The 12,287-nt window shown below is 55.8% G+C and overlaps 6 protein-coding genes across 6 annotated transcripts; 2 read left to right on the top strand and 4 right to left on the bottom strand.

Annotated features, from left to right (window-relative positions):
• Positions 1-90: 90 nt before the first annotated feature.
• B0H64DRAFT_43549 (S-adenosyl-L-methionine-dependent methyltransferase) lies at positions 91-1,798 on the top strand. Its single transcript, XM_062806140.1, has 4 exons — positions 91-430; positions 496-625; positions 682-805; positions 876-1,798. Exons 1-4 carry the CDS (start codon positions 188-190, stop codon positions 1,678-1,680), a joined length of 1,302 nt encoding a protein of 433 aa, XP_062654678.1. The 5' UTR covers positions 91-187; the 3' UTR covers positions 1,681-1,798.
• A 45-nt stretch (positions 1,799-1,843) lies between these two features.
• Positions 1,844-3,004, bottom strand: B0H64DRAFT_436034 (uncharacterized protein; the record flags this gene model as incomplete). Its single annotated transcript, XM_062806168.1, has 2 exons — positions 1,844-2,678; positions 2,832-3,004. The coding sequence occupies 2 exons, from the start codon at positions 3,002-3,004 to the stop codon at positions 1,844-1,846; spliced, it is 1,008 nt and encodes a 335-aa protein (XP_062654677.1).
• A 1,302-nt stretch (positions 3,005-4,306) lies between these two features.
• Positions 4,307-6,049, bottom strand: B0H64DRAFT_330899 (uncharacterized protein; the record flags this gene model as incomplete). Its single annotated transcript, XM_062800966.1, has 3 exons — positions 4,307-5,118; positions 5,190-5,257; positions 5,700-6,049. The coding sequence occupies 3 exons, from the start codon at positions 6,047-6,049 to the stop codon at positions 4,307-4,309; spliced, it is 1,230 nt and encodes a 409-aa protein (XP_062654676.1).
• Positions 6,050-6,566: 517 nt separating this feature from the next.
• Positions 6,567-9,058, top strand: B0H64DRAFT_43492 (major facilitator superfamily domain-containing protein). The gene is made up of 3 exons (XM_062806110.1): positions 6,567-6,907; positions 6,997-7,434; positions 7,529-9,058. The coding sequence occupies exons 1-3, from the start codon at positions 6,833-6,835 to the stop codon at positions 8,954-8,956; spliced, it is 1,941 nt and encodes a 646-aa protein (XP_062654675.1). The 5' UTR covers positions 6,567-6,832; the 3' UTR covers positions 8,957-9,058.
• Positions 9,058-10,353, bottom strand: B0H64DRAFT_43488 (uncharacterized protein). Its single transcript, XM_062806105.1, has 2 exons — positions 10,097-10,353; positions 9,058-10,029 (listed from the first exon to the last, which is right to left on the bottom strand). Exons 1-2 carry the CDS (start codon positions 10,250-10,252, stop codon positions 9,160-9,162), a joined length of 1,026 nt encoding a protein of 341 aa, XP_062654674.1. The 5' UTR covers positions 10,253-10,353; the 3' UTR covers positions 9,058-9,159.
• A 370-nt stretch (positions 10,354-10,723) lies between these two features.
• B0H64DRAFT_436031 (uncharacterized protein) lies at positions 10,724-11,315 on the bottom strand (the record flags this gene model as incomplete). Its single annotated transcript, XM_062806167.1, has 2 exons — positions 11,001-11,315; positions 10,724-10,934 (listed from the first exon to the last, which is right to left on the bottom strand). Exons 1-2 carry the CDS (start codon positions 11,234-11,236, stop codon positions 10,724-10,726), a joined length of 447 nt encoding a protein of 148 aa, XP_062654673.1. The 5' UTR covers positions 11,237-11,315.
• Between the last annotated feature and the right edge of the window lie 972 nt (positions 11,316-12,287).

Genomic DNA, 12,287 nt, shown 5'->3' with positions numbered 1-12,287 from the left:
GTATTCCGCGGTTGTTTTCGAGTTGGATAAGACGGCTTTGAGTCGGGGGAAATGACCGGTGAGGAAGAATAACATAAATCGCCTGACCCCAGCGGCAGTTCTGTTGTTGTTATCCCTCCTTTTCAGCTTCGCTCCCTCATCAAACTTCGCCGCGCTTTACCACCCCTGTGCCGCTGACACTCTTAATATGGTCACCACCAATGGAACGGCGAACGGAAACCCCCGCAAGGGCTTGGTCGATGTCTCGATTGCCCTGCGTCCCAATGATCTGGAGAGAGTTCCGGGCCTCATCCAAGACATCTCCGCCACCGGCGATGCCCTGAAGCCTGATGACGGGGCTCGCCGGTTGCAGCTGCTGGAGAAGGCCCGCGATCTGGTCCGCGCTTTGGAGACACCGCGTGAGACCATGATCAAGCATTGCTGGGCTGAGGTGAGCATTATGACAACACTACATTACCTATTGACGGCACGTGGTTCTGATGTTGTCTGTGTCAGCCATCTTGTCTCATGGCACTCTCCATCGGGGTGAACATCGGCTTGTTCCACCACATGGTGAAGGACGGCGATCGATCAAAGAAGGCCGGGGACTTGGCTAAGACCCTTGGCATCCACCCCCCTCTGTTGTGTAAGTATCGAACATTCCAAATACGCCTCAGTCCGCCACTGACGTCGAGGGCGCAGGTCGCTTGATGCGCCACATGGCCGCCATGGGGTACATGACCGAGGTGGCTGCCGACGAGTACAAGCCGACCAACTTTACCAAATCGCTCACCATACCCATCATCGGAGATGGCTACCCCTGCATGTAAGTTTGGACCTGCAGCAAGACCCCCCCCTACCCACCGCCCCGGAAGCTTTCGCTTACCACTCCCTAGCGTCAACGGCTGCCTCCCCGCCCTCATCGCCACACCCAACTGGCTCGCCGACCACGACTACCAAACCCCCAACGACGTCTCCCACGGCCCCTACCAAGCCGCCTACAACACCCCCCTCAACTTCTTCGAATGGCTGCAAGCCAACCAACCCAACGGCACCCAATTCAACCACCACATGGGCGGCTACCGCCAAGGCCGGCCCTCCTGGATGGACGCCGACTTCTACCCCGTCCAAGCCCGCCTCATCCAGGGGCTCGACACCGCCCCCACCACCGCCACCCCGCACAACCCCGTCCTGCTCGTCGACATCGGCGGCGGGCTGGGCCACGACCTGGCCGAGTTCCGGCGCAAGCACCCGCGCGCGCCGGGCCGGCTGGTGCTGCAGGACGTGCCGGCCGTGATCGCACAGACGGGGCCCTCGGCGGGGCTGGATGCGGCGATCGAGACGATGGTGTATGATTTCCATACGGAGCAGCCTATCGTGGGTGCGCGCGCGTATTATATGCATAGCGTGCTGCATGACTGGCCGGATGAGGTTTGTGGGAACATTTTGGGGAGGGTGGCGGCCGCCATGAGGCCCGGGTATAGTCGGCTGTTGATCAATGAGAATGTGATTCCGGGGACGGGCGCGGATTGGCAGGCGACGGCGCTGGATCTGATGATGTTGTCGCTGCTTAGTTCTAGGGAGCGGACTGAGACTGACTGGCGCCGGTTGTTGGAGGATGCGGGGCTGAGGGTGCTCAAGATTTGGGGCTCGGATAAACAGAATGGCGTGGAGAGCTTGATTGAGTGCGAGCTTGCCTAGGTAGGGAGCTGGGGACAAGGGGGGACTGTGTTGGTGTGGTGATGAGATGACGGCGCGTCTCGTGTGTTTACTACAAACTCCTAATAACTAATATGAAACACCACTCTGCCTTGTGATGGCCCCATGTTTTCCGCTGTATCTACACGCACTTCCCAACCGCCACTCAACCACTCGTTACCGCTGCAGGCGAGGAACACTCGGAAAGCGATTGGGTAGCCGTCGCCGTGATGGTCTTGCCAACCATAACGATGGTGGTAACTGTCCGGGTGTAGGTCTCAACAATCCCTGTCCGAGTAACTGTCACCGTGGCCCCGTCGCTTAGCACCCCCGTCGTGATAAATGTCACCGTTTTGGTGCCCACCGGCTCCTCAACCTGCCTGCGGATCTCTCCGCCAGCTTGCACGTCCCTCAATACGTCATGTTTCCGTCGCAGTGCCGGTGATGCCGCAGGTGTGTCGGTTGGTGTTGGTGTGTCGGCTGGTGCCGTTGGGGATTCGGAACTGCTGCCGCAGCCGGTGGGTTGGACTGTCGTGGTCTGTTCCGTGCTGGTGACGGTGAAGTAGGTGGATGTTACAACCGTGGTCGGGTTATCGCAAATTATCGAGATCGAGGTCACCACATCCGTGCTGGTCGTGACGACACTGGTCCGGGTGAGGGGCTCCGCGACGGTGATAATGCTTCCGTTGGTGTAGTAATCGGGATCCCAGTAGGGAGTCGTATACGGTGGCACGAACGTCACGTTGGGCAGCGGTAACCACCGGGTGGTGGAAGTCATGCAGACCTGGGTCTGGGTGGCCCTGGTAGTTGTGCCGGCTGAGATTTGTGTTGAGGTGTAAATAGTTCCGACGTAAAAAGACAACACCGCCGTGTTTGTGCACTGGGTGGCGTGCTCTGTCAGGTCGGTCGTCATTGTCACCGTCTCGACTGTCAACGAATGCCTCGTGGTAAGTGGGACGTCGGTGCGCATCTCAGTGACCGTTATAACGGACGTGACCGTCCTAACCAATGTAGTAGTTGTTGCGTCACCACTAGTGCCACTAGGTGTTGGGGTTGGTTCCTCCGGCGGGTATATGTATGACACAGTGATACATCCCGTCGTCTTTGTTGATGTTGTGGTGGATGGCCATTCAGTTCTTGTAGCCAGCGTCAACCAAACGGTCGGGTCGGAAGGATTCGCCGTCACCGTGCTGGTGGTCGATGTCACCACAGTTGTGAGTGTGACTGCGCGCCGCCCAATACTGTCGGGGACCGGGTCGGGGCTTCTAGCGGCGGACGCCAAAGTGGCGAGCCAGAATATCGAAGCAAGTGAAAGTTTGAACATCATGCTAGTTTAGGCTTGTGTGGTTGGCAATAAGCGGTCAATGGCCAGAAAACAGCAAAGACGGCGAGCCTGGGGGCAGCAAGGCGTCTGACTGCTTGTAATGTGTCAACAGTTGACTCTTCTTTATAACTAAGGGCCTGGCTTTCAGAAGGATTCCGGAACGGACGGACACATTGGGTCGTAGCATATGCAGTGGAACCCCGAACCCAAGGGTACTAATTTACAGCCGTGCCTGTGACGATGCTAATAGGGGAACCTAGGGTGTTTTGCAATGCGAGGCCGCCCGGTTGAATCCTACGCAACTACGGCACTTAATCCTGAGTCCATTCAAACTTAATTTAGGCGACGACCCATCGGGGTTCCTTGGTCGCTTAGCTGGTACGTCGACATGACAGAGATGACCGAAAAGGTCAAAGGAATGGTTCAGACGTCGGTATCTGCATAATACCCGGAGGGTAAAGTAATTCCAACGCGACCATATCCCATTCTGGCCCATTGTTAGGTAGTACTTATACGTTCTTTGTGCTACCACATTCTAGATATTATCCTGCCAGAAGGAGGAGGGTCCTTCGATACAACAACATCCGGCTCTTAATCCCTTGGATACAAGGTTCTTCTATACCGACCCCTGAAATTGTCGAGCCATACCCAAAATGCATTCCTATCATACCACCATCGAGTGGATGTCAAGGGGTTTGGTTGATTCACATCGTGGACTTGGGATTATACCAAGTCGGTAGATACGAAAAGCGACCGAGTAGCTTTATCAGTATCCTTGTGATTTCGGATTATTCATTCCTTGTTATAAATACATGGGGCGTTCTCATTGTCCATGGACCGAAGCTTCTAAACTCATTAAATCTATCAACAAGATCATCCTCCGAAGTGCCCTTCCGTGAGTTGTAAATATTCGACTGCTGGACTTGTGTCAGACAACTGATGGGAGCTAATGCAAAGCTGAATCTGATATCATTTCAACTGCAGAGGGCTAGTTACTTACGAGCTGGGTTTGTCATGGGCGAGTATACATTCTGGTACAATGAACTAACCCCCTTTGGGATATGGGGACATAACGTGAAGGGGTTTGGTTGTTCGTGGGAGGGGTGTCAACTGCGCTCCGCTGACTCGGCGCCCATCTATCTCTCCGCAGGTTGCGTGTCCTGCGACGAGGCCGGGCCGTGGGTTGTATCCAATGGTCCAATGGCACGGTGGGTTTGGAACTAGTGGTACCGGTTGAGGTACAGGAAAGAGTTCAAGAACTGCGCGCAAACATCTGAAATGGCGCCATGGAAGAACGCTGTCTTATCAAGGGAACAAATCTTCGTCCTTTATTACGGGCATCATCGAGCTCCGAGGGGAGACGGGTAGGTCGTCCGGGAGGGAGGCGATCGAGGCTGGGGGAAGGCTGATGGTGTCTAGGGTAGGAGCCTTTGAGGAGGTCGGCGACAAAGCCGGTAAGCTGGGGGACAGTCCCGGGACGTCATCGAAATTCGCCTCGCCACCGGTAGGACGCAAGGTCAACGGGGAAAAGGTGGAGGTGGCTGGATGGTTCGCTTCGAAGGCTGCCTTGAAGCGCGCCGCGTCCGAGTCATTGCTGGTCTCGTCGTCTGAGACTAAGGACGCCGAGCTCCTAGACCGTGATCCAAATAGCCTCGACCTTGTCCGCGCCGGTCTGGGTGGACGGCGGAACTCGAGCGTCGTTTTCGAGCTACCGACGACGTCGGCGAGCTCGGCGCGGTTATCCCGTAGCGTGGGACTCCTGCGGAAGTCGACCAGCGCTCGTTCGTAGGGCCTTTCGTCCCGCCCAATGAAGGACAAGGTTGTTTTTTGTGACTCCCGCGACGTGGTCTTCCTCCACAGCCGGACCACTTTTTGCTGGGCAATCAGGTCGCGCCCTTCCCAGATCTTTTCGGCGAAGTAACGGCCCAAGAGTTGCCGCTCCCGCACATGGACCAGGAACTCCTCCCGGTGCGCAACTGTGCCGAACTGATAGATCGAGTACGACCGGTAGACTTTGTATCCTTCCTCGTTTTGTATCGTGATGTCGTGGGGTTCAAGGAACGAAACCGACAGGTCCTCGAGATCTTCGTCCTCGAACCAGATGTTACCGCGGGGAACTGCTCGGAGTTTGTTAGCGGGTTCGTTGTTGGCAGATATGGATAGGTAACGTCGGGGGTTGGGAAACGACGGTGCTGACTTCTATGGGTGACTCGAACCTGAGCACCGCCCGACCCACGGCCGACATACTGGATCCGCCTCCACACGTCGTCTCGTTCGATAATCGTGAGCGTATGCAGGCGGATCTTGTCGCCGATGCGCTTGCCGTAGGGGTTTTGTAGGCACCTCGGATACAAGTTAACAGGTCATGATTCGAAGGGGGGGTTAGGGGCATAGTTCGTCTTACAGCGTTGCCGGAAGCTCGAGTGCTTCAACGGATGACCGACGGGGAAGAAAGGGTAGAGAGGCTAACAGACGTTAGTATCCAACCCTAAGCGCCACAATGGAACAGGTGAGGAAGCTAACCTGGCCGGTATTTGGGGGGCGGAGATGTGTATTCTTTCGAGCCTAACAATGGTGACGGGGCGTCGCGAGAAGAGGAATGTTCGGCCGGAGGTGCCGTTGTTGAACTTGAACAGGGTTAGCTGATCCAGAGCTCGAACCTTATAGAGCAGACCTGGTGGCGGCGAGGAAGACTTACTTCTTGAACATGTGCACGCGAAGCTGAAGCCGACCAAGTTCCGTCTCGAGTTCGTCATTGTGCCCTTTGAGCCGGTTCTCGGCCTCGGCCGACCAGAAAAACTTCCAAGCACGACTCTTTTGGCCCGTGGCCATTTCCTTGTCTAGCAGGTCTGTGCATCTGTCCAACATTTCCCGAATGTGCTTCTGCTCAGCAGGCATGGCGGCGTCCAAGAGCCGCTCGTCTTTGAGCTCTGCGAGCACCCGCGACAAGCGTTCCACCTGGCGGGGCGCATTTCGTTGGGTTCCGAAGTGTTTGACGAGTTTGGTGACAAGTGGGATGACGCTGACGATGACGCCGACCACCTCCATCTCTTCTAAGAGCATTAGTAGACTGCTGCGGTGTCGGCTAGGACGTTGTCGTGGACTTGTGGCGATCCTCGGCGGGCCTTGTCTCAGACTTTCAAAGGCCCGACGGCCAACACGGTTGATGTGGGGACGGGCGATCTGGGGAATCCAGGGGAAAAGCAACGCGCGGAGCCGCCTGTCCTCCCTTGCTCCCTTGTCAGAGTCACCCTGGGATCGCTTGGGACTCACCAGATCACCGGGCGGCCTCAGCCTACCTTGGCAATATTGGATTACCACGTGGAAACGAGCATTGCCACGCTTGCTGATCCGTATCGGGGCGCGGCGGGGGTGCAAAACGGCCCAAATATCGCCCGGTGTGTTTGGGGGGCAGGCGGAGGAAGATTAGACGCTGTTGTTGAGCCTCAAGCCGGTGTGAGTTTGTGACACGGACTCGAAATATCGACCGTGGGGGACCAATAACAACCTCTCGTTGAAGCCCGTGGGCATCCTTGCATGTCGTGGAGCCAAGACTGCAACCGACTTTCAGCTGCGGCGCGGGACTTCCACACTCACTGGCCGGGCGCACTGCGGTTTGCCCATCCCACAAGGGGCCCAGGGCCGCCGGGTCACTCTTCCGCGGTGTGCTTGCAGACGCAAACCAGGCTAAAAACAGCGCTCTGTCCAGACTTCAGCCAGGGGAGGAAAGTGAGATGTCGCGTTTCTCCAAGCTCGAGACCCCCTCAGGCCTCACCTCTCTCTCACTCTTCAGTCTAGAGGTTCAACTCACCCAAGCAATCCTCTCTTATCATGGAGACCACAGCGAGGAAGGTTAAGAATTTCTGGGACCCTGTCGATATTAACCGCGACATCCAGCATGTCCGGGTAAGTCAGACTGTCAGACTCGGCCCGGCCCGTCGGGTCCGACGCGCTCCACTTTCGGGATACTCTGCTGATACTCGATGGTCATACAGGGTCGCCAAAGAAGAGAGCAGAGGATTCTTCGGCTCCTCGATCGCATTGGATTCAGTTGGAGAGTCTATGCCGTCGCATTTCTGGGTTTCCTCGCCTCCAGCTGGAGTTTGATCGCCGTTGGTGTGGTTTCCCCGGCTCTTTACTATGTCTATCCGCCGAGCATCAGCATGGCCGGTGACGTGGTTCAAATCCTCGACCTCGTTACTCTAACCGCAACTGTCTTGGGAATGCTGTTGTTTGGCCACCTTGCCGACCTCTTCGGCCGAAGCGCTCTATACGGCTTTGAACTTTTGATCGTCTTGACGGCCATTGGCGGCGCTGCTTTCTCCTCTGCCGGGTATATGTTCGGAAACACAGATACGTACGACAGCTCCATGAATATCTACGCATCCTTGACCTGGTGGCGGTTTGCTCTTGGATTTGGAATCGGTGCTGAGGTTCGTTGCACTCACTTCATATCATATGGTACTCGAAGCGGAAATAGGGCGATATTACCAAGGGCAGTTGACTGACACGTACCCTGCACGCCAGTACCCCATGTCTGCGGTGATCGCGGCCGAGTTCTCCTCTACCGAAGGACGCGGTTCTCTCCTGGCAGCAGTCTTCCTCGCACAGGCCATCGGACGCCTCCTCGCCTATGGCCTGGGACTCGGCGTGCTCCATGGATTGTGGAACACAGGCGCTGTGCCGGAATCGCCGCAAGAGCACATGGTCATGGATACATTTTGGCGGCTTGTGCTCGGGCTCGCAGGCATCCCGGCCATCTTCGCCATCGTCCTCCGGCTGTTGATCCCCGAAACCCCCCGGTTTTACTCGGCCGTCAAGCGTGATCTGATGAAGGCGCGCGAGGCAGTTCTTAAGGTTGGATCGCGCTCACCGAGTTTGACAGGAGACTTAGAGTCGGTCAACTCGGACGTCGAGGAGAGCGAGCCACAGGAGCTGTCCCCTTGGCGAAGTCGGGCTTACGCCTATTTCTTTGGCACAACACAAGGGTGGAAGCCCTTGCTCTCCATCTCGCTCCAGTGGCTACTGCTCGATGTTGTCTTCTACGGGACCGGATTCGATAGTCCCGGAACACTTGCTGCCCTTTGGCTGGATAGGCCGCTCGATCGCGCCATGGAGAACTACAAAAAGGACTTCAAGGGATTCAGCATTTGGAAAGAGGACTACGGCTTCCCGGAGGCAAACATCTTTGAAACGACAGAGAACAACCTTGTTAGGACTCTCGAACTTTCCTCCGTCGCTGCTGTCGTCGGGAGCATAGTAATGATCCCGCTGGTGAACTACGTCAGCCGCAAGACACACTTTGTGTGGACGACGGGGATACTGACTATTTTGTTTGCCGTCACCGCCGTAACGGTCTCGCAGACGTATGGCAAGCCTTCTCACTTTGCCAGCATGGTCTTCTACGCCCTCACGCAGTTCATGTTCAACCTTGGCCCCAACACGCTGACATTCATCCTCGCCGCCGAGGCTTTCCCGACCGAGTTCAGGGGCACTTGTTACGGTATTGCGGCTGCCTCCGGAAAGGTCGGGGCTATCATTGTCCGTCCCATCACGGGGGCGGTCGGTAAAAGCCAGGGAAGCATCGTGGCGCTGCTCTCTGCCTTCACGGGCGTCTTGTTGCTTATGACACTACTCGCTTGGTTTGAGCCCTGGGGGATCGGCATTCCTCGGGTGCAGGAGCCAAGGAAGAAGGAGTCTGGCGGTGGCTTAATACCAACTCGTCTTGTGAACCTGAGCCTGGAAGAGGCGGCTCCGTGGCCTGCGCTTGAGGAATCCGACAGCATTTCTGGTCATGAAGACCCCCATGCCAACAACGAATCAGAGCCCCCCCGAGAGAAAGCGGGAGCTGGTACAGCGGCGGGAACACTCGCAAATCCAGCGATGCGGGAGAGTAACATGGATATGGACCCTTCTTTTCAGCTCTCGGATCCACGTTGGACGATTGATGGCTAGGTAGTTAGACGTCGAGCCCGTTCAGCACCTCGGACTCCTCCAATGAACTAGACTTGTTTTTCTACAATACATCCCAGGGATGCTGATTGCGTCTTTTCTAAACATAAATCTCCAGCTCTCCACCCTACTGTGCACCCATATTCCTAGACTGACTCGTTTCTTGGCCATGCAGGCAACTCAAGATAGGGCGAGGACGTGCTGCCCTACTCGCGTGGGCACCACCAACACGGTGTATCCTCGCCGGCGGGCCGCCCTGGCTTCTCAAGCCCACGAGCATCCATATCCTTCCACAGCTGAATCCTCTCGAGGAGATCTTCGTGATTGGTGAAGATGGGTTGCAATGCCTCCATCAACGTCGCATCCTTGTGAGGTCCAAAACACCTTGCCCGAATGAACAGAACGCAAATATCCTTGAGCGCCCAATCATCCGGTGCTGTCGTCTCGAAAACCTCATCCACCACGTCGGCGAAGTCAAAGGGTTCAATGTGCCCCTCTACCGCCTTGTAGAACCGGTTCCGGGCCAATACTTTCAGGGCCGGCACGCAGAACATGTCCGCCATGGCGTACACTCTCACCGAGGTGAGCATGGCATGCGGGAGTTCGGTGAGGTACCCTTCAGGATCCTTGTCGAGGCCCTCTTGGAGCCCCTCGTCGACCCCATCGATCTCGGTGTCGTCAAGATATTCCTCCCCATCGGAGCTATACCCATCACAGCACAGATCCTGCCTTCGCTGGCGGAACCTATATGCGCAATGGCCCAATTGATCATGTTCCCGGCAGCCGTTGCAAATACAGCTACCACATCTACAAAACACGTTATCGTCCCATGTGCTATGATAAGTCCTGGTCATATCGTTCCAAAGTTCCGCGTCGTACAGGTCCAATCCCGGGATTTCGGTGAAGTGTCGCAGAGAGGACGTCAAATGGTCGACGGATTGAAGCACGGACTCATCGCAGTGTTGAGGGTCCAGATTGTCTTCGTCGTCGTAGTTCCCCGTATAGATGAAGCGGACAAACTTTGCAAATATATGAGGATCCTCTTCGCTGAGGTTAATCTGGCCTGTGGTAGCTTCCTATACTCCGGTAACGAAGAAATTAATAAGTGCCCCTTTCGTTGTTAAGAATGGAGGGGATACTGACGATGAAGCCTCCTGAACACGCCTTCTCGAAGAACGGCGACTGCGGACATATGACGGCTCGATGGAGCCGAAAAGTCTCTCCCCCGCAAATCACGGTCAGATCCGCCCATTTGTCATCCCCGTGTAGCCTGGAAAGCCCCTCGTGAATGGCGGCCATCGTGGATACCCTGACAGATAGTTAGAAGAAATACGACCCGTTCTGCGAGGGAGGACAGTCGAAGGTTAAGGTGGGTTGGTCTGGTACCAACGGAATTTGCCTTGCAGCCCGACCCGTTGAACAATGCAGTTGGCCCTGCCAACCCGCTTGGCATGCATGAGGTATCGATGGCGGCGGCTACTGACGGCTTGTTAGTCTCGTTTCACACTCAAGTCAGGCTGGCGAGCCCATTGGTGGCAGGTCGAAGATCACCACGAGTTATAACGAGGGAAGGGGGGCTGTCCATTGCCACTAACGACAACTGCCTGGGTATGTAAAAATGGAGGAAGATAGGTAATGACTGTGGTTCTTTAATAGTATATCCCTAGCTAAGGTACCTAGGTAGTCACTCGTTCCACCACCAGTAAAGACTGTCCGTCACGTTCGGCCGCGCCGGCCACTGCACCAACATTGACTGCTCCCCATGGATGTTTAGCAGCCAGACACGTAGTTGATGGTGGTCATGCAACCATCACCCCAATGCTTGGTACCGCATTTTTTGCAGTCATTGCTGCGAATATCCTGATAATCCTGCCACATCTCGTTGCCCGTCCGCGCACAATGAGACTTGCCCTGAATGAAGACGCCGCAACCATACCCGGCAAAAATGTTCGAGCAGGCTCCGGTCTGGGGCCGGCCACTCCTGTTTAGTTGCAAGTGTCAGCATCATGGGCTTGTAATGAATGGAAACCCTTCCTGGACTACATACCCGGGTGCACCGTAGTTGACATCATTATTTCTAATGAGTTTGCTGTTGACCGCATCGTCACAGTACTTGACCTGCATGGAGGAGCACATGCTGCTGCCTTTGCAGTCGTAGCTGTCCCGCTTGTCTAGAGGCCTCCTCGGGGCGGGGGAGCTCAAATCCTCGCCATGGTCGTGCGGGATAGCGCTAGCAGTAGCCATGGCCGCAAACACCAGGACGGTCGCGATGTCGAAACGCATGTTGGGCAGATTGTTATCCCGGAAGGGGTTGGACTTTCGGAAAGTGGCAGGATAGAGATTAGAGATGCTGAAGGGGTTTGATGCTGCGATGTCGAGCTGGGAATTTGGAGCTGGTTCTCCTTCTCCCTTATATAGCTAAGGGCCTTCATAATTTAACGCTATGCCTCGGCCCCTCCATGAAGAGTCTCTCAAGGCAGCAGAGCAGGATTCGAGTCAGCCTTGTGTCACCGAATGAAGCTTTACATCTTCACCATTTGCCGGTATACGGGCTCAAGGCAGACCCTGATCGTCGGTCGTCTGCGGCAATAGTCTCACAACGCCGGCCTTTCGGCCCTTCGGTGCTCTTACCACCCCTCACCCCCCCTTTCTGTCTCCCTGCGAATACTAGAGCTACACCTCTATACTTATATCCTTGTTTTGAGTGCAATATTTGGGTTCATTCGAAGTACTTGGCGAACCTTGTTCTCCCTCGGGAGTGGGGCGTGTACATTGCTTCCAACGCACTCATGCCACTAACTGGGAGGAAAAGCAATAAGAGGAGCTGAGACCAACTGCAAGACCATGTCCGTTCTAATCCATCGCCTTCCGCCCCATCAACTGGCGGACAACGGAACTCAGCGTGTTGTATTCAACCCAATTGGCTCGCGGAACTGTTCATTATCCTTGTTCACGCTGCACGGGTGTTCATGGTTTCAGCGGCCTCGAGGCAACTGAGCGGAGCCGGCGAGGCCGGCCATCACATTTGGCTGCATAGCCTACCGAAAAGCCGCATACGTCCCGCAATAATATCATATTGTTGCCGTATTGGGCTTCCCGTCAACTTCACCGAGAACCTGGTTGAATGGGGGCCGCGGAGGGAGCCACCGTCAGCTCGCGTCTCGCTATTCCCGCGCAGCCCTTCGTGGGCCTGATCAACGCCCATGTGCCAGGCACGCCAGGCCCTACTGGCGCGCCGGCACGCGCGTGCTTTCAGAAATATCAAAGCGTAAAACAACCAGTAGCAGTGAGTAAATCGGACGTGCGTGTGCAGGTGAAACATTGCCTTTGGTTT

The sequence above is a fragment of the Chaetomium fimeti genome, assembly GCF_033439085.1.
Source record: "Chaetomium fimeti strain CBS 168.71 chromosome Unknown B0H64scaffold_10, whole genome shotgun sequence".
Classification (NCBI taxonomy): Eukaryota; Fungi; Ascomycota; class Sordariomycetes; order Sordariales; family Chaetomiaceae; genus Chaetomium; species Chaetomium fimeti.
The sequence above is the reverse complement of the archived record's forward strand: the minus strand, read 5'-3'. Positions and strand labels throughout refer to the sequence as shown.